The sequence below is a fragment of the Pocillopora verrucosa genome, chromosome 6 (genome assembly GCF_036669915.1).
Source record: "Pocillopora verrucosa isolate sample1 chromosome 6, ASM3666991v2, whole genome shotgun sequence".
NCBI lineage: Eukaryota > Metazoa > Cnidaria > Anthozoa > Scleractinia > Pocilloporidae > Pocillopora > Pocillopora verrucosa.
The window spans coordinates 20,208,516-20,227,213 of record NC_089317.1 but is presented as its reverse complement, the minus strand read 5'-3'; the positions used below and the strand labels follow the sequence as shown (position 1 = coordinate 20,227,213).

Below are 18,698 nucleotides of genomic sequence, written 5' to 3'. Positions count from 1 at the left end.
TAGTTCACGCAACGCAAGAGTCAACAAAAAAAACCTTCATTATTGTTGTTTTAATGTTTCAAACGTGATTATGAGTTCAGTTGTTACAAAAGTAACTGAATTTGTCCTATACTTAAATCTGATGGATAAATAAATTGTTGTTTCCAAGAGAAAGTCACGGCAGAAGAAAAACAAACATACTCTTATGCCATTGTAATAATTGTCCCTTTCACTCTGGGGTGACTAAAATGTCACTTCTCCCTAAACTGTCAATACAATTTCCAGCAAACAGGTGTTGAGAATTGCCCAAGTTATCGGTTAGATGGTCATGTTAGATGTAACACCAAATTCTCCTGCCTAACTTACAAGGAATTCCATGGCATCTAGAGGGGAGAACATCTACTCTGATCTTAGGAGGAAGGGTTTAAATACTTCAGGTGATGAATAGAGCAAATCTCGAGTGAGCGTCATTAAACCAAAACCAAAATAATCAGAAGGAAGGAAGGAGGAAGAAGGGAAAACGTGACAAAGATTCAATGAGAGCTCATAATAAACAACCAATCTGCATAACGTAGTAGGGGTAGGGGGGCAAGAATGACTAAGTCCTGTTTGGTTTTAGATTTCACTGTGATTAGTTGAGAGGATGGAGCAAGCTTTGTAGACCACAAAGCAAAGTAAAGTAAAACCAAAGCAATTCCAGATGACTTTTGACACTCAATCGCAAAATTGCTCTAAAACTGACAATCCTTGGAACTACATAACAGAGGTTAACATATTAAACCCAACCCTTTCTCAACATTGATATTATGGTAATAATACTGACAATATATGCCACATACATGCCAAAACATACTTCAACATGAAAAAAAATACTTCATTCACTTGATCCCTTTGTGGCTAAATCTCATGGACACAATTAGTAATTTCATCAAAAATAAATTTTGTAATAAATTAATACTAAATCATTCATTCAATTAGATATCTTCTCTCTTTAACTGCTATCTTAGTTTAGAGGCAATCAAGCCTATTGCTAAACTACCAAATATAAAAAGTATGGGTCCCACAACTGCAGAGGATGACTGGGATAAATCTGAAAGAAAAAGAAAAAAAAGCAGGTTAAAAAAAAAATGTAGGATAACCCCTTTAACTCTCAGGTGATTGATGGGTAGATTCTCTCTACAATGTCCATACATTATCCAGCAAACTGGTAATGAGAATACTCAAACTCATCAGTAAAGTAGTTATCTTGATCTAACACTGAATTCTTGTAGCTAATTTACAAGGAAATGTGTAGCAGCAAGAGGGGAGAATTAATAATCAGATCTTGGGAAATGACCCTGCACATTCTTTACATTGAGCCAAATATATTTCGTGTTAAGTGCAATAATGAAACATTTTAATTACAGAATCATGTGTTATCAAGTTCATGTGAAACAGTCCCAACCGTGGTTGTTCAAAGCATGGACAACGCTATCCACTGGATAAATCTCTATCCGGTGTCTTGTGCAGTACATTTTGTTAACACTTTTCCACTTGATAGCAATTTGTCTGTTGAACAGCATTATCCACCTTTTGATTTACTGGTCCCAGGATGTTAGAAAAAATCTGAAAAGGCCAGTTGAATTTAGCTCAACTGGGCCATTCTTTGTGCAGAGTTTAGTAAGGAATAACAGCAGTGGACCACCATTGAATCACATGCTGAACTTCTCATATGATGAACCTGATGCAATAATACTTTCAATCTTTATGTATCTTAAATGAATGTGACTGATGTAGGGAGCTGTGACTGAAGTTAGCCTATGATCACTGCATGACTAGCATTTGAGCCACACTAAATTAATATGGGTTGGCATGAATTCAACTCTGATGCTGCTCTTGCAAAGATAGATATCCAATCTTACATAGGCCTAGTTATTTGAGCCTTGACATTGAAGCAGTGAGCATTCCAGAGTTTGAACTGGTCTGCTCACTGTGACATACAAGAACAAACAACAAAAACTGCAACATTTGATCTTGTGTCTGTGATTCTTTGTTTTGTGTTAAACCAGCAATCAAACTTCAACTTGTGACCAAAACAAAATCACTAAAAATGTACTGTACTGAGTTAAACTTCAGTTTCTGATATTTCATGCAAAGTGTTTTTCACATAAACAAACTAAAAAAATGCAATGATGTGACCAAGTAGAAATAAAAATATTCACCTTTTGCAAAAAAAACAACAACAAAAAACAAGCTGATACTATGGAAAACAACTGAACACAAATAAAAGAACAAATTGTGCCAATCTGACCTCCACAATCACTTCTCTGTTAACACACCTTTTGTGCTTTCAACCTAAAACAACATGAACTGTGCAGTGAAAAATTTGAAATGACATAATAAAAATAAAGTGAAAGTCCTGAGTAAAATTGCAGGAAAACCAAATCAAACAAAATGCCTGAAGGTGTTAACATGGAATGTATTGGTCGTTATCTACAGTCACTCGGGTTCTATGTGGAAAATAATAAATTTGATGCTGACTTTTCAGAGTACAGGAATAAAATTGAAAAATAAAGACTAGAAAAAGGATCAACAAAATGGGATAATGTGTGGTCACCCATCCAAGTAGTAATCCCAGCCAGCAGGGCATAACTTCAGTTAGAAGCACAAGCACATGGCTAACTTCCATATCTAACTATGATGACACTTGAGCAAATTCTTAATGTGGTCTGCCACAGGCATCCCATGTAATGACCTAAATTTGTGGTTGATGTTGTTTTGTTTTCATACTTTCTGGATGTTACATGGGTCTCTGCTGCAAACACTATAATAATAACATCTACATTTGAATAAATAGGACAAATATTTGCTATGAGATCATCTAAAACCCTTGAGTTTTGTACATCTAGTTATAACATACTGGCAGTGTTGGCAGTTGAATCTGAAGGCAATATTCCAAAAGCTGACAAGAGGGCAGGTGATGGTTTTGAAGGTGACACCTCAATGAGAATTGAATTTTTCACCCATATTCTTGTTGAGGAGATGCAAGTGACAGAACATGAATTTGGAATGTGGTAGATTACTCACAAACACACAATTAATGCTGCTTTTTAAGCTGGTTACTCTGCAAGTTATGGTATCAGCTAATTGTAGATTAGCAAAATCAAAGCCACGTTAATTCTGTTGTATCTGTTACTGAACCAGAGATCTCAATTTTGTAGGTTGCATTTTCTTAATCAAATGTTTGGAAAAGTCACATTTTTGATAAGTGTTGATGAAAGACTGTTCAGAAATGCCTGACATGTGGATATTTTCTCCCCAACTCATAAACAATAGTATCATGGAGGTTAATTCATATCACACCTCAAGTAATATGTAAAATATAACACTTAAACCTAATGTTAAATTTCTCATTACAGCTTCTCATGGTTACATAATTATTGAGTGAAGTGACAATGAATATCATAATTCAAAGGTCACTGCAGGTTAACAGTCAGCACTAAGTTCTTATCTTGTCATATCACAGTTAACAGTCTCAAAAAGGCTCCAAAGACAGCCATCACAGGTCATGAGAGACATTTGCTGGTTATAAGTCAACTGTCATCGGTTCACTATTTTCCTTAGCAAAGTTACAGTCATCATGAGAAGGATTTGAACAACTTCTTGCTAGAAAGATTATGACCAGTTAGATGGTTATTAATGCAAAAAGTGCATTAAAAAGATAAAATGGGTGCATCTCATAAGCAAAGAAGTTTTCATTTCCCTTTCAATTATTTGATTGCAAACCTACAGCCATGGCCATGCAAAAAGCTATTATTAATTATTAGCTGTATTTCCATTGTTACTGGCACAACAAATTCCTCTGTTAGTGGGCATGAGATCTTCTATGATCTGCGACAGTGTTATATAGACCTCATCAGACCACATCCAGGATAGTGATCAAACACAACATCAACAAAAACAATGTTCTTCCACATGCATTTAAAACCATCTTGCATTGATTTAATGTTAAAATTACAGAATACAACTTGCTTTTGTTACCTTGGTTCTCAACATCATCCACTTCCCACTTCATGGTTCTCTGAACAGCCTTCTTCCATCGAGCATAATGGTGATCTCGAGCTTTGAACAAAAAATAAATTCAATTGAATAACTAAAAATTAAAACAGATTATTACTTATCTCTACACAGCTTAATTAGCTTGTTAGCCATAATGAGCTATATTACCCATATCTAATATAAAATTTTTCTCTCCAGCCAAACCCTTTACACCCTAACATCAGTATGCATCATTTCCATACTGTTCTCCAAACATTACCCAAGATGCCAACAAGGAGAATTTGTCAAACAATCAAAAGCCTCCTTAGTTGGTGATAATTTCCTTTATTTTTGTGACCTTAAAATTTGATTCGGGGTGATATTGTAAGGAGAAATAAGATTCAAGTCATTCTTAGGGGTTAACCCTTTAACTCCCATGAGTGACCAAGGCAGAATTTCTCCTGACAATATCAATACAAAATCAAGCAGACAAGTGATGAGAATAAAGAAAAATATCAATTGAGGGATTATAAGTTGATCCAATACCAAATTCTCCAAACTAACATCACAAGAACTGTATGGTTGACAGTAAGGAGAATTACTAATGAGATCTTGGGAGTTAAAGGATCAACAGAGTTTTAAGTTTATGACCATTGTATATGGTCCAGTGGACAGAGATAAACTGACCAGTCTACATCTAAGAAACAGGTAAATGAAAGGTAATCTTACCATGAATATCCACAGCTGGCTCAAAGATATCAGTGTTTATTTGAGACTTGTCTTCTGCTTGAACAGTCCACACTTCTACTCCTTTAGCCATACCTGCAGCCATTGCTGCCCCCAAGGCTGTGGTTTCTGGCATTGTTGGACGCACTGCCAAACAACAAACAAAAGCAAACTAGCCCCTTTAATCAATTATAACCAATTAAAACTCTCTCACATATGTTTTGAACCTCCTGTAAAAGACCACTTCAAATGTGCTGTCCTAAACCTCAGCGTGCACTTTCATACTGTTTCTTACACATTTCCTACTGCTTTGGCAAGAAGAGGTTTTCAATATTCAAACAAATCTCAAGTTGATCATTTCTTTTATTCTCACAAGCCCAGTGTTTGATTCAGTGGTGATAATACAAGAAGAAATTAAAGGCTAATCACTTGTAAGGGGTCAAAGGATTAAAATGAGCAAGTTGGTGACCTACATACCTACAGAAATTCCCAGGATATCAGCTTGAAGCTGCATCAACAAGTTGTTCACCGTCATACCACCATCAACTTGAAGAGATGCAAGTGGTATCCCACAATCCATGTTCATGGCATCCAAGAGCTAACAGTGTAAAAAAAAAAAAAATTATTGAATACATCTATATGGTAATGTGCTTATTAAATGAGTAATGTAAGAGGTTTGCTATAATTAAATGGATGCAGAGTTAAAGAAAAAAAGGAGAGGAACTTTCTCGACCCTTCAACTCCCAAGATCTAATTCTTAATTCTCCCCTCTAGCTGCTACACATTTCCTTGTAAATTAGTTACACTTGAATTTGGTGTTAGATCAAAATAACTTTTAGTTGATAAGTTTGTGTATTCTTATTACCTATTTAATATAATGTAAGAATATTATAGGGAGAAGTTGCATGTTAATTAATCACTTATGGGAATTGAGCGGTTGAATAGAGAAGAGGAACTTTTTCAAAAGATTTGTACCACTTCCCACCAAAGGCCACTGTAGGTCTGAGAAAATTGAAATTCATTTCTTAGGAGTGTGTCTGTCTTCAACTTCTTAAATATGTGGTTAACATGGTCAACCCATAGTTATAACTTACAGGAGAAATCATGGTTGCAGTAAGAATAAACTAATTACTTTATAGATAGAATGGTTGACTGTGGTTACAATAGAGAACCATGGTTAAGATGGGAGGACTGTGACTAAACAAAGAGGACTGTGGGTAATCCATGATTGTGATATGTAGGCAGTAATTACAATTATAGGAGGTATATGGCTAAGATAGGTGACCTGTTACCGCAGTTGGTAGGTTACAATCAAGATGGCAGAAATTACAAGAAAAGACTCCCTCCATCAACTCCAACCCTTACCTCGCGTGTCTGGAAGCACACTGCTTCTAGAGTGGCCCTTGCTATATGTGCCTTGTTGGTAAACTGGGTCAATCCTATGATCACTCTAAAAAAACACAGAGCAGTATTAGGAGACGATTAAATGTTTGGGTATTTGAGCTTCATCTACTATCACTGTTAAACAAGAGGAAAAGACAGAAGAGTTGGGTAAGATACACAAGGCTGCATTAACCCTCCACACCCTAACATCAGTAAGCATATTCTCCATAATGTTCTCTATACATTCCGTAAGCTGCTTACAAGGAGAATTTGTTTAACAATCAAGAGCTTCTTTAGTTAGTGATCATTCCTTTATTCTCGTGACCTTGAAGTGTGATTCAGGGGTGATATTGTAAGGAGAAATTAGATACTAGTTACTCTTAGAGGTTTAAAGGAGTAAGAAATACTCTGTCAAAATGAATTTGGGTCTTTCTAGCCAGTCTTCTGTTTTCCTCCATCACATTTTATTTAGAAAAGATAGAGATAGGAGTCCATTTGTGCTAAATATATAATATAGAAATACACCATTGTATACCTAAAACATTTATTTTGTACAAAAGAAGTCTACAAAAGTAGAAAAAAAATAGTGCTTATTTTTATTGACCCACCCTCTTGCGTCTGTCTGCCAATAAGGAGCATACAAACCAGAGAATGCTGGAACAAAGTACACACCAGCTGAACTCTCTACTTTGGCTGCTAAGGTTTCTAAAATAAAATAAGATTCACTACGTCATGCATCAGGCTGTAAGTTCACAACCATTAGCAGTGGCCACTTTCATTTTGTAGTTGGTTTGGACAACTTTTGTATAAATGTCTTAAATCAATGTCAGTATCTTGGCAACTGCACACCTACCCCTTCCCTAACCCAACAACAGTCAACTGATAACAAGGTAGGGTTAATGTTGGTTTAGAGAAGGGGGTATAGATTTGTTTTGGAGAAAGGTGTTGAACAAAGCATATTAATGTATGTGACTTTCTGAAATTTTCATAGTCCTGGAAAATCAGGCATGGGCTCTAGCCCACCACCAAGGTGGTGATAGTTCCAAAGGATGCTCAGGTACATAAGGAATAGGAACCAGGTGTGAGTGAGCCAGAACTGGGCTTGGAAATTCAGCGATGAGGACATCCTACAGATTACCAAAACCACCTGAATTGGTGTGTTTGCTAAGAAGCAACACATGAAATTCATGGCACACATAACCAGGATGCCAAATGCCCAGATTATGATGTGCTTCGCCCAAGGATATGGCCAATTAAGCCACTGGTCAAGACTAGCAAAAACTGCAGGCATTGAGGCTATGTAGCTTCACAAAACAATGCATAACAAAGCTGACTTCAACAAGGGTATCCATGATCACCACAAAAGTGACCCATGCTCTTAAAGCATGAAAAAATTCATGCACATGAAACCCCTGTGATGATGATGAACACCAAGGTGGTGATATTTCCAAAGGATGTTCAGGTACATAAGAAACAAGGACCTGGTGTAAGTGAGGGCACTGCAGCACACAGCTTGTGCGACAGTAGGAATAAGCTATGTTAGATTTGTAGTTTACCAATCTCTGATGCTGAGCTGATAAGATTGAGGTTATCTCTCAGCCACTTCACAGCAGCACCAGTGATGGCAACTGAGCCCTGAAATAGAAAGAAAATTGCATTCCTGTGATATGGGGAAAAGAGGTGGGTACTCTTAACGAGCCAAGTTGGCTTTAATTAACTGTAATCTTCCGACAAAACACTACTTAAATTGATTGCTATTGTTCCATGACTAGATACTAGTCTAACTCAGGTAACCCCCAAACTATTTCTATCACATGTCTCAATTTTGGCTCTCTATCACTATTTTTGCAATCACCTCTAAAGCATACACTGTGGGTTGGTCAGGACCCAGCTTGTATGCAACAGTTGTCAGCAAACCATTTTGAGAGAGGACCACCTTTCAAGATAAAAAAATTACAATAAATCAGCAAACAATGTCAGAAATAGTTATCATAAATAAGCTGATAACATAGAGAATGGTCACCACCACATTCATGTTTTGTCCATAGATAGTGCTTCAGTTTCACTCTATACATCATACATTCTGTAATTATTGTTAAAAATCCCCATATTCATGGTTATGTGGAGGTGGCTGGCACTGATTATTAGAGCTGGATCATTTTATAAAATAATTTGAAAAAGTTTTGATCAGTTTATTCACCATGGTGTATGAGCTATGATACCCCTTCCTCAATTTCACTCCCTTTAAAAATAAAAATAGAACATAAAGATGGGTTTACAGGGTGTGAAATTAATTTTTTTTTCTGATAGCCACTTGGCTCCCAAATTTTTCAAAGTGGTAACCAATTCAAAACAAGTTCATCACCATTTTTAACGACAAACAAAACTTTTTTTTACACTGTCAATGTTCTAGATAGACTCTCTAAAATTAAGTTAGGAAAAAGATCTTTAACGTGCTACAAAGTGGACACCAGGGTGGATGATATACAACATTCAAGCTCACCTAAACCAAAGATTGCATCTAGTTATTGATCGAGATGCATGTGCTGCGTTTGGGACATAAACCTAACAAGGAAGTTTGTTGCGGATTTATCTTTGCAAATCTTTTTAATTCACTATATCTCTAGGTAAGGTTATGATAAAGCATTCTAGTTGCCAATTTGGAAACTAATTTTCAGGATTTGATTGCCAAAGTGAAAAATTTAGTCGCATTGGCATCTGTATTAGGTGCAATTTCATGCCCTGGTATAAATTAAATATTCTCTCTGAAATTGTGACAAAGCAGATTTTGTTACCTCTTGTCCTGTGTTGTAGAGAAGAAAACATCCAGTGCCATAGCTGTGTAGAAAAAAAAGACAGACAGTAATGTAATGACTGAGAGTGTGATTGTGGAAAACACTATTAACTAGTTAAATCATATAGTGACCCAATCACAGTGACCCAACAACATTTGTTCCCACTAGATTATTTAGATTTTTCAATTAGTAATGAGTGATTTTATTTGTGAGCTTTCTTAAAGGCAGGGACAAGGAAAAGGAAGCAAAATCTCTTGATTTCTGTTCTCTTATCTCTTGCACCCTGCCTTCTAATGGGAAACAATGCACACTAATGATGAGTCCATATTTGTATTTATGCATTTCCCTACTACTTTGGACTGCCATAAAGTTTCTTCTTTCCATCTTCTTCTCTCCTATGTTCCCCTATTCTTCTATGCTCCCAGCCACTGGTCCTCTTCCTCATTAAGGTGTTCTGGGAGAGATCCCCTCAACAATGCCAAGGATGTCACAGTTACCTTATGGTTGGCATGCTGCACAAGGCACTTTCATTGTGTTCTTAAGCAAGGCACTTTGCTCTCACTGTGGCTTGCTCTCTCTTATTGCTTCATGCTACAGAAACCTAGATAAGTTCTGGCACCTTGTGAGCCACCTGACTCAAATGCAGAATTTAGTTATACCCCATTCACCCCTCTCTGCCGAGGGCACCTTGACAGGACAAAGAAGAAACTTTCCAGAACTTACGTGTTTTTGGCATCTCCCTGATTAAAGCACAGTTGTCCAACTAATGCTGCTTGCTGGTCACCAAGGCACTATTGTGAAAAAAATAATATCAAATCAAAATTATTCTCTTCATTTGTTTTTTATAAATTATGTTTGAAGATGCTGTCTTCCTACATGCCATACAATTCTCATTTTTTTTACTACTGGTAGAAAACTATCTAGAATAAACTCGTTGTTTTCTTGTTGTCAGCTGACAAACTTGTCTGCCTTTAAGAGGCAATCTGCTACAGTAATCTTACATGTTAACAAAATAATGTCTTGTGGATGAATGATTGCCTTTTTTTCATGAGAAAATTGTGGTAGTACCGATTAATCAAACAATTTGTGATTATAACAAGGGACCCTTTAACTCCCAAGATCTCAATACTAATTCTTCTTTCTGTCTGGCATACATTTCTTTTCTATTTAAGTGCTGAGAATTTGGTGTTGAATCATATGATATCTCCTTTTTGATAATTTTCTTGATTCTCATCACCTGTCTCCTTGATATTGAACTGATATCGTAAGGAGAAATTACTTCTTGGTCACTCTTGGGAGTGAGAGGGTAATATAAAAAATAGTACAAAACAAACCCCTGATATTGGGACTCCACTGAGAGGACCATCAACCTGAAAATAGAAAAATCACAACTTCATAACAATCACTTATGCTTAGAAAGAAGTTTACTCCAGAAAAAAAAAATTATGATCACTTCAACTCTGGTCACAGTTTGCTCCAAAGAAAAAAAAAAAGAAAACTTTGACTCTACCTTTAAAAAGTATATGTCAAAATGAAACAAATATTAAGCTTTTAGATTGTCAAGAGTTTCATATTATCAGCCTCTCCAAAACTGGATGAAAATTTTTTTAAAACATGTTTGTTAAATTTGGGTTTTAATAATCAATGTTACTTTAATTGTCTTACAAGTTTCCCATATATTTCTGAGGAACTTTTCACAGTTGGTAAAACTGACATTGGAATGCTGAAGAATCTGAAAACAACAATCAATAAAATGTAACAAGTTAGAAAGAAAAAAAGTTGGTTAATGCTAATACGTAAGTGAATGCTACTCTTGTGACAGTCATAGTGCTTCTGCAAGTATTCCTGGTATGTGCAACCATTACTGTGTGTCACTCAAATGGGACTTAATACCGTTTTAACATGATGAATTTTCTTCAAATTCTTCTACCAGAAAAACTCAGCAGATTCTTGCAGTTTCATGAATAACAACCCTGTAGGTGAAAAATACCAAACATACTTGCACAAGTATGGATCCCAACTTTGCGTCTTCAGGTTGAGAAGCATGGTCCGTGAGGCATTTGTGATGTCAGTGATATGCAAGCCCCCTTTTTTACCACCAGTCATGTTCTGAAGAAAAAAAATAATCAATAATTATTATTTGAGAACAATGGCCCTATTAAATCACATCTACTGAATGCAGGACCCCCAGATAATGGAAACCTAGACTTACCCAAATCAGCCATGAGTCCACAGTCCCAAACAGACACCTGTCTTCTTCCACAGCCTTTTTCACTGCCTCAACATTGTCAATCAACCACTTTAACTTCACTGCACTGAAGTAAGTGTTGATAGGAAGGCCACACAATGCCTACAATAAAATAAAATTAATCACAGCAAAATCATTTCTGAAACAAAATTCAAATTTACATACAAGCCTGAGGTAAACCAGGCAAAGGTATATGTCAGTGTGCTTGTTTCTAAGTAATGTCACCTGAGTTTAATTGCCAGACCTGGCATCATGTTAAGTTAAATTTTGTAGTTCTTTCTTGTTCTTACTCAAAAGGTTTTCCCCCAGAATCTCTGGTTTTTCTTTTTGAACAAAAACCAACTCTTCAAATGGTGGATTTGGACATAAAAACCTGTAGTTACTGTAGGTGGTGGATATCAAATGCTTTCTAAAATTTATTAATTTTTTCTTGATAACAGCTAGTTGTTGGAAGAGTTAAGCACTCATTGCAAATTTCATTTACAACACCAAATTCTGGAAAGAATAATACTCATCTTTAATTAAATTGATGGAAATATTGAAGGAGAAAAATGTGTGAGTCTATGTATAATCAGCTCACTTACATTACAAAAAATCACTTCTTCCAAAAATTTGGTTTGGTAGAAACTCTTTATGGTGGCCAATTAACATCATCAACTTAGTTGATGAAACCAAATTATTCCCCCCCTCCCCCACCTCCAAAATATACTTACTCTGACATGTTCTCTGGTCTTTTCTGGGGTGTTTGCTTCAAACTGATCCACAGTTGATTTTGTCCTTGTGTCAAGCCAAACTGAAAGTTTAGATAAATTCATATAAATTTGTACTTTGTTGACAAAAGTAAACACTATTTACACCATCAATTGTCTTCAACACTTTTATTCCCAAGATCTGATCATTAATTCTCCCCTCTAGCTACTGCACATTTCATTGTAAATTAGTTAGAAGAATTTGCTGTAAGATCAGGATGACAGATTATACCTGATAACTTTGAATATTCTCATAACCTGTATACTACAAGGAGAAGTTACATGTTAATCACTTCTGGACGTCAAAGGGTTAACCCTTTAACTCCCAGATCAAATTTGTCATTCTCCTTACCATCAACCACACAATTCTTACAGTGTTAGTTCAGAGAATTTATTATTGGATCACCGTATTATCCCCCAAATTGATATTTTTCTCTATTCTCGTCACTTATCTGGTTGATATTGTATTGATATTGTAAGGAGAAATTCTGCCTTGGTCACTCATGGGAGTCAAGGGGTTAATAGAATTAAAGAAGAGAACACAATTGCCACTAGCTGAAGAAAACAGATGCACATCAAAGAGTTGTTCCCCTCCACTTCCAAACTAATGAAAGACAAAAATGGAATTTTAAGGGAAGGTGCTTTTCCGTGGCTTAAAACATCTCAGAAAATTGGAAGTCCAAAAGTAATTTCCTGACGTGGTGGAAATACAGAAAATGTTTTGTGAAATGTCACATGGAATTCTGGAACAACAGATTAATTTATAAAGCATTCATACTAACTTATAGCATTGTGAAGTGGTTCCCCAGTGACCTTGTCCCAAACCACTGTTGTTTCTCTCTGATTTGTAATTCCAACAGCTGTGAAAAATAAAACAGAAAAAGAAATTAAGAATTTTAATAAGAAATATATCACTCCCAGAGCCACATGTCAATATGAAAATTCATATAAATGTGAAAAAGGCATTCAAGTTTAGTGATTAGGAATAAATCCTTCTTCCACTTTGCTGGAGAATGCAGTGTTCAATCATTGTCTTACCTTCCACATTAGTTTTATTACTATCACAAGGAACAAAATTTGTTTTGTTTCAAAAAGTAATAGTAAAGTTCCATGAAGACAGTCAATGCAATCAAATACTTAGTGTTTAGGGGGCCTATTTCTCAAATTTGCCGTAACTTGACAGGCCAGTAAAGTTGTTCTTTTTTCATTCAAGATAGGGGTTTCAAAACTTTTTAAAATTATTATACAATAGAACTAAAAACTAAAGAAACAAGAAGATCTGGTCAAGGTGCAAGAACCTTCTTCTTTCTTCTTTAAAATTTTGCTTTTAAAAAAGGGCTTCAGGCCTGTTAACCCCTTAAACCCTGAGTGACTAGCATCAAATTTCTCCCTACAGTATCAACCCTGAATCACATGTTAAGGTCACAAGAATAAAGGAAATGATCACCAGTGAAAGAAGCTTTTGATGGTAAACAAATTCTCCTTTTCAGCACCTTAGGAAATGTATAAAGAGCAGTATGGAGAATATGCATACTGATGTTATTGTGTAATGGGTTCAGTTACTGGGACTCCTAAGAAACCGGCCCCTGGACTCCACACCAAAGTTTTTAGCCCAGGCTAGTGCCATATTTTTCTTTCTGAAAAAATAAACTCTCAAGGTTCCTCTCTTAACTCAGAGGTAAGGACAAAGCCAAACTGTTAGAGAAATTTGATTAACCCTTTACATCCTAACATCAATCACTATGCATATTCTCTACACTGCTCTCCATGCATTTCTTAACCCTTTAACTCCCAAGATCTGATTGTTAATTCTCTCCTGTAGCTGCTACACATTTCCTTGTAAATTAGTCATGAGAACTTGGTGCTAGATCAAGATAACAACTTCTACCTGATAAGTTTGAATATTCTGATCACCTCTTTGCTGACAAATGTATGGATATTGTAGGGAGAATTTTTATGTTAATCACTTCTGGGAGTTAAAGGGTTATGGTGCTACCAAGGAGAATTTGTGTAACAATTAACAGCTTTGTTAGTTGATGATCATTTCCTTTATTCTCATGATCTCAATGTATGATTCAGAGGTGATATTGTAAGGAGAAATTAGATGCTAGTCACTCTTAGGGTTTAAAGGGTTAAGGAGAAAATAAATACAACTACAACTTTGCAACAATGTTTATCAGTAAAGAGTCTCTGTGGCTCAGTGCTAAAGTGTCAGAGGGCCGTGTCCCAATGTCTGAGGTTCCATTTCTCACAAGGACTAAGAATTAATTTTTTCATTGTCCCACACTCATCATGACAAGATAAGAAAAACATTCTCCCTTTACACCCTAAACTCAGTATGTACATTCTCCATACTGTTCTCTGTACATTTCCTTATGTGATGAAAAGGAGAATTTGTTTGACAATCAAGAGCTTGAATAATGGCTGTAAATATATGAAAATCATATATGTGTGCTGCAGCTGAGGAAACAAATATAGAAGCAATCCTCGCAGCTATGAACACTACTGAACTAGTAGTTGAAACAAGGCATGAAAAAAATTCAGGCCTATACGGGATTTGAACCCATAACCTCTGCAATACCGGTGCAGCACTCTACCAACTGAGCTAACAAGCCAACTGGGAGCTGGTCATTACATTGGATCTGAATAAACCTTCCAAGTGGTGAATAATAGCTGTAAATATATGAAAATCATATATGTGTGCTGCAGTTGAAGAAACAAATATAGAAATGATCCTCACAGCTATGAACACTAATGAACTAGTAGTTGAATTAAGGCCCGGAAAAAATCAAGGAAATCAAGAGCTTGTTTAGTTGGTGCTCATTTCCTTTATTCTTGTGACCGTGTTTTTTTCTTATTTAGGGGTGACATTATGTAGAGAAATTCACTCTTAGGTTTCAAAGGGTCACACCATCCCTCTGCCACTGAGATAGGGATAAGATCAGAGGTCAAAATAGTCTGAGTTTGCTGCATAACCAAGGATATATAATGTGAATATTTATGTTGATCACCTTTGATATCAGCTGGGTTGATTTTCAAGTCTTTGCAGCTGTGAAGTGTCTGCTCCATACAATGATACACAGATGACAAAATTTCCTTTGGATCTTGCTCCACCCATCTGTAACAATCATTAGATGATCAATATCACACTTTGTTAGAAAATAAGGGCTGTGTTGAGAGTACTTGTAACCTGCTATCTCAGAAAATAATCTGCTATAACTCAGTGGGAGCAACATAAAAATAAGTGAAAGATAACAAAAAACTTTCAATGAGTCCTTTTGTACTTTAAGAATATCCCTAAGCATTAACTTTTTTCACATTACAATACTCCAAGCTTAAATCTTTTCAAAGTTCCCGCTGTGAAACCCAAATTATAAATGGTCTCCACAAAAGGAAGTTTAGTTACCAGGAAAAAAAAAAGCCTCTTAGGAAATATTTTAGCTTGATACTCAGAAAATTGGTGAAAAATACTCACATTGGTTTTAATCCTTTAACTCCCACAAGAGATTAACGAGTAACTTCTCTCAATAATATCCATACATTATCCAGTAAACAGGAAATGAGAATACACAAACTCATCAAGCAGAAGTTGCTATCTTGATCTAACATCCAGTTCTCAAAACTAATTTATATGGAAAAGTGTGGCAGCTAGAAGGGAGAATTAACAATCAGATCTTGGGAGTTAGGCATTAACAATATTTAGGAAAATGTTTGTCTTTGTCTAACTTAAGACCATATGCATCAAGTTACTAGATGGCTAGCCTCAGTCACCCCAAGCACAGGTTGCCAAATTGGTAATTGCCTAATGGTCGCAGTTTAGTTTGGGGTGATGTATTTCAACCAAATTTCTTTCTTTTACAATACAGAAGATTCTAAAACCTGTACATTCAGCACCTGTGTTTTATTTTTCCACCAGGTATATGTAAAAAATGTTGTTATCTTTGAAGAGGTAATTAAGAGTGGCATTGAAATACTTACCCTTCCTTAGGATAGACACTTTCAACCTCAATTTGGTGAAAGGCAAGTAGTTCTGCAGTTTTACTTGCAAAGAGCTGCAATAAATGGCAATTTTCAAATTTGGGATCCAGCAGAATAAAGTAATATCATCAATGATTTTTTGAACACTGAGTCTACATGTCTAGCAGGTTCTATCAAACTTCTTATGAGTATCAGATGGAAATTCCAAGCAAGTGGACCAATTTCTTTCAGAGCTTGTGTATAACATAAAATTGCTAGGTTAGATATACAGTCAAACCTGTATTGTGTGGTCACCCACAGGGAATGGCAGGGTGATTGCTGAACCCTTTAACTCTCAGATCAAATTTGTCATTCTCCTTACTGTCATTCATACAATTCTCATAATTCTAGTTTGGAGAATTTAGTAGTGGATCAACTAATTATCCCTAAATTTATATTTTTCTTTACTCTCATCACTTATCTGGTTGAAATTGTATTGATATTGTAAGGAGAAATTCTGTCTTGATCACTCGAGGGAGTTAAAGGGTTAAAACAGGTTGACTGCTAGATACAGGTTCCAAAGAGAAGAGGTCAAACACGATAAAAAACACCATCTTATCCTTACCATACTAAGAAGAAAGATAATCTGCAATACATTGAGGATATTTGAATTCAAAGTGCTTACACTAATTTAAAGAGATAAACATGGAATAATTTCGATTTCAGACATTATTTTGTGTTTTTATTTGGGCTGGTCCTGCATTAAGTGACTATTTAATACAGATGGAGACAATACAAACAGGCTGCTGGGACTCAGTTAACAGTTAGAAGTGATTAACCTGTAACTTCTTCCTACAGTATCTATTCATTATCCAGGAAACAGGTGATGAGAGTACTCAAACTTATCAGTTAGAAGTTGTTATCTTGATTTAATGCCAAATTCTCGTTAATAATTTATAAGGAAATGTATATGAGCTAGAAGGGAGAATAGACAATCAGATCTTGGGAGTTAAAGAGTTAAGGGTGACCACAACTGCTTAATAGAGGAGACTGCTTTATACTAGTGAAATTACAGTACTTGAGTGGAAGAAATTTTGGATCTTAAAAAACCAGCCAGTTAATACAGGGTGACTGCTTAATACAGTGCTGCTTAAAACAGGTTCCACTTTATTTTCTAAGTGTTGAAAACCTAGCAGTTTTATGGTGTGCACAAGCTCAGAATATTTATCCACTAAAAAAACCAAAGTAATTTTGAAATTGCTTGACATTTCTGATGGCCAAATACAGAGTGTTAAAAAAAAAAATCTGTCCCACTGGCGGACATGTAGAGATTCCCTTTTTGAAATTTACTTAATTAGCACACCAACATTAAATTCTATCAGAAATACTTATTGAAAAGATTTCACACCCAGATTATACCTAGAATTGACACCTAAATCAGTTTACATTAGAAGCTTAACTGTAAGCCTGTGAGTCATGCAGATGTTTTTTGACCGAGTCGTCTAATGCAATAAAACTGGGTGTGTATATGTTACGATAGCCTTTGACCCCTAGAAAAGTTAAGTTAGAAATAAATGCCTCACTAAATTAATAAACCAAAAAGTTATGCCGTAAAAACTAAAAATAACAAGCTGCAGTATCGTTCAAACAGTGTTTAAATCTACAGCTCGATTGCTTGAATCGTATTTCAAGGCTGTTCGTAACAATTTTAATCTCGCGGGCTGAAAACTCCCTTCCTTGATTTCAGTTGATTTGCAATCTAATCTTGAGGATGAACACTGGAATTTTGAGAGGTTTTTGTGGGTTAAAACTCCCAAGGGATAATTAATTGTTTGCCTTCAGAACTAGATCACGAAGGAATGTTTATATTGTAAATTCACGTTGGAATCCGGAAAGGCAGCGCGTTTTGAAGACAACTACTAATATAAGCCTAGACTTATATTTATTGCATGATTTCCAGTTTGTCTGATGGAACTGATCTCATATGAGAAATCTGATGGAATATGACATTATCTAGAAGAGATTTCGAGTTGTTTCACATTTGCACGAGACACGATGAAAAAGATCTTGTGACACCCATATCACACACTGCTCTACTCAGTATCCGCCAGTTTCGGACCATAGTTGTAATTTGATTGTAAAAGGAACGATGCTTACATGCAAAACTGAACTCAGTTCTTTACTTAATTGATGTGCAACTCACCAAGAACCTACTGCTGGAAGTTCCTTGGTCGATAGCTCCAACCAGAGGTCCAAAGTCCTTGTAATCGCCTTCACCCATCGCCATGATGAAAGTCTTCTTCTGACGACAGAAACCGCTGAGCAGCGACATCTTTAAGAGTCGCAAAGGTCGAGCAAGTGAACAACAATATCGAATTTTCATCTGCCACTTTCTGATTTATGTGCACAAACTTTGAATCTTTTCATTAAACGAAGCAAAATCTGCAATGAAGAATGTAATGATTTTTGCATTGTGAAATGTATTGAATATGGAAAGTTGTCAAACCACGCGCAACCAAAACAAAATGGCGCGAAAATTAACATCAAAAGTTATAAAAAAAGTTAAAAAATTATATTTTTTGGTTCAAATTCGCAACCCTCTAAATAAAGTGTAAACAATTCCTTATGGGATCACGTAGAAGATTATGAAAATTCGAGAAACACTCTAAAAGAAAACAGAAATGGGGATTAAAACTGTAAATCTTGTGGCTCTAAGAATGTTGTACGCTTTAAAAATCTTAATATTCTCGAGAGCTGTTAAAAAGTTAAAAAAGACATACTTTCACGAAGTTATCATATCATCACGAATATGCCCACGAGGTAAGCATATTCAGATGAAATTTT

The 18,698-nt window shown here is 35.8% G+C and overlaps 1 protein-coding gene across 2 annotated transcripts; it reads right to left on the bottom strand.

The window, feature by feature from the left end:
* Positions 1-34: 34 nt before the first annotated feature.
* LOC131793448 (glycerol kinase 3-like) lies at positions 35-18,237 on the bottom strand. 2 transcript variants are annotated; one of them, XM_059110873.2, is made up of 20 exons: positions 18,058-18,237; positions 15,876-15,949; positions 14,909-15,015; positions 12,680-12,757; positions 11,862-11,941; positions 11,113-11,250; positions 10,900-11,009; positions 10,566-10,632; positions 10,235-10,270; positions 9,624-9,691; positions 8,901-8,943; positions 7,961-8,041; positions 7,662-7,740; positions 6,714-6,810; positions 6,088-6,172; positions 5,200-5,320; positions 4,726-4,869; positions 4,000-4,080; positions 2,270-2,313; positions 35-1,069 (listed from the first exon to the last, which is right to left on the bottom strand). In XM_059110873.2, exons 1-19 carry the CDS (start codon positions 18,235-18,237, stop codon positions 2,309-2,311), a joined length of 1,674 nt encoding a protein of 557 aa, XP_058966856.2. In that variant the 3' UTR covers positions 35-1,069; positions 2,270-2,308. The 2 variants fall into 2 exon arrangements, with proteins under 2 accessions (XP_058966856.2, XP_058966850.2); XM_059110867.2 differs by lacking the exon at positions 2,270-2,313.
* Positions 18,238-18,698: the final 461 nt, after the last annotated feature.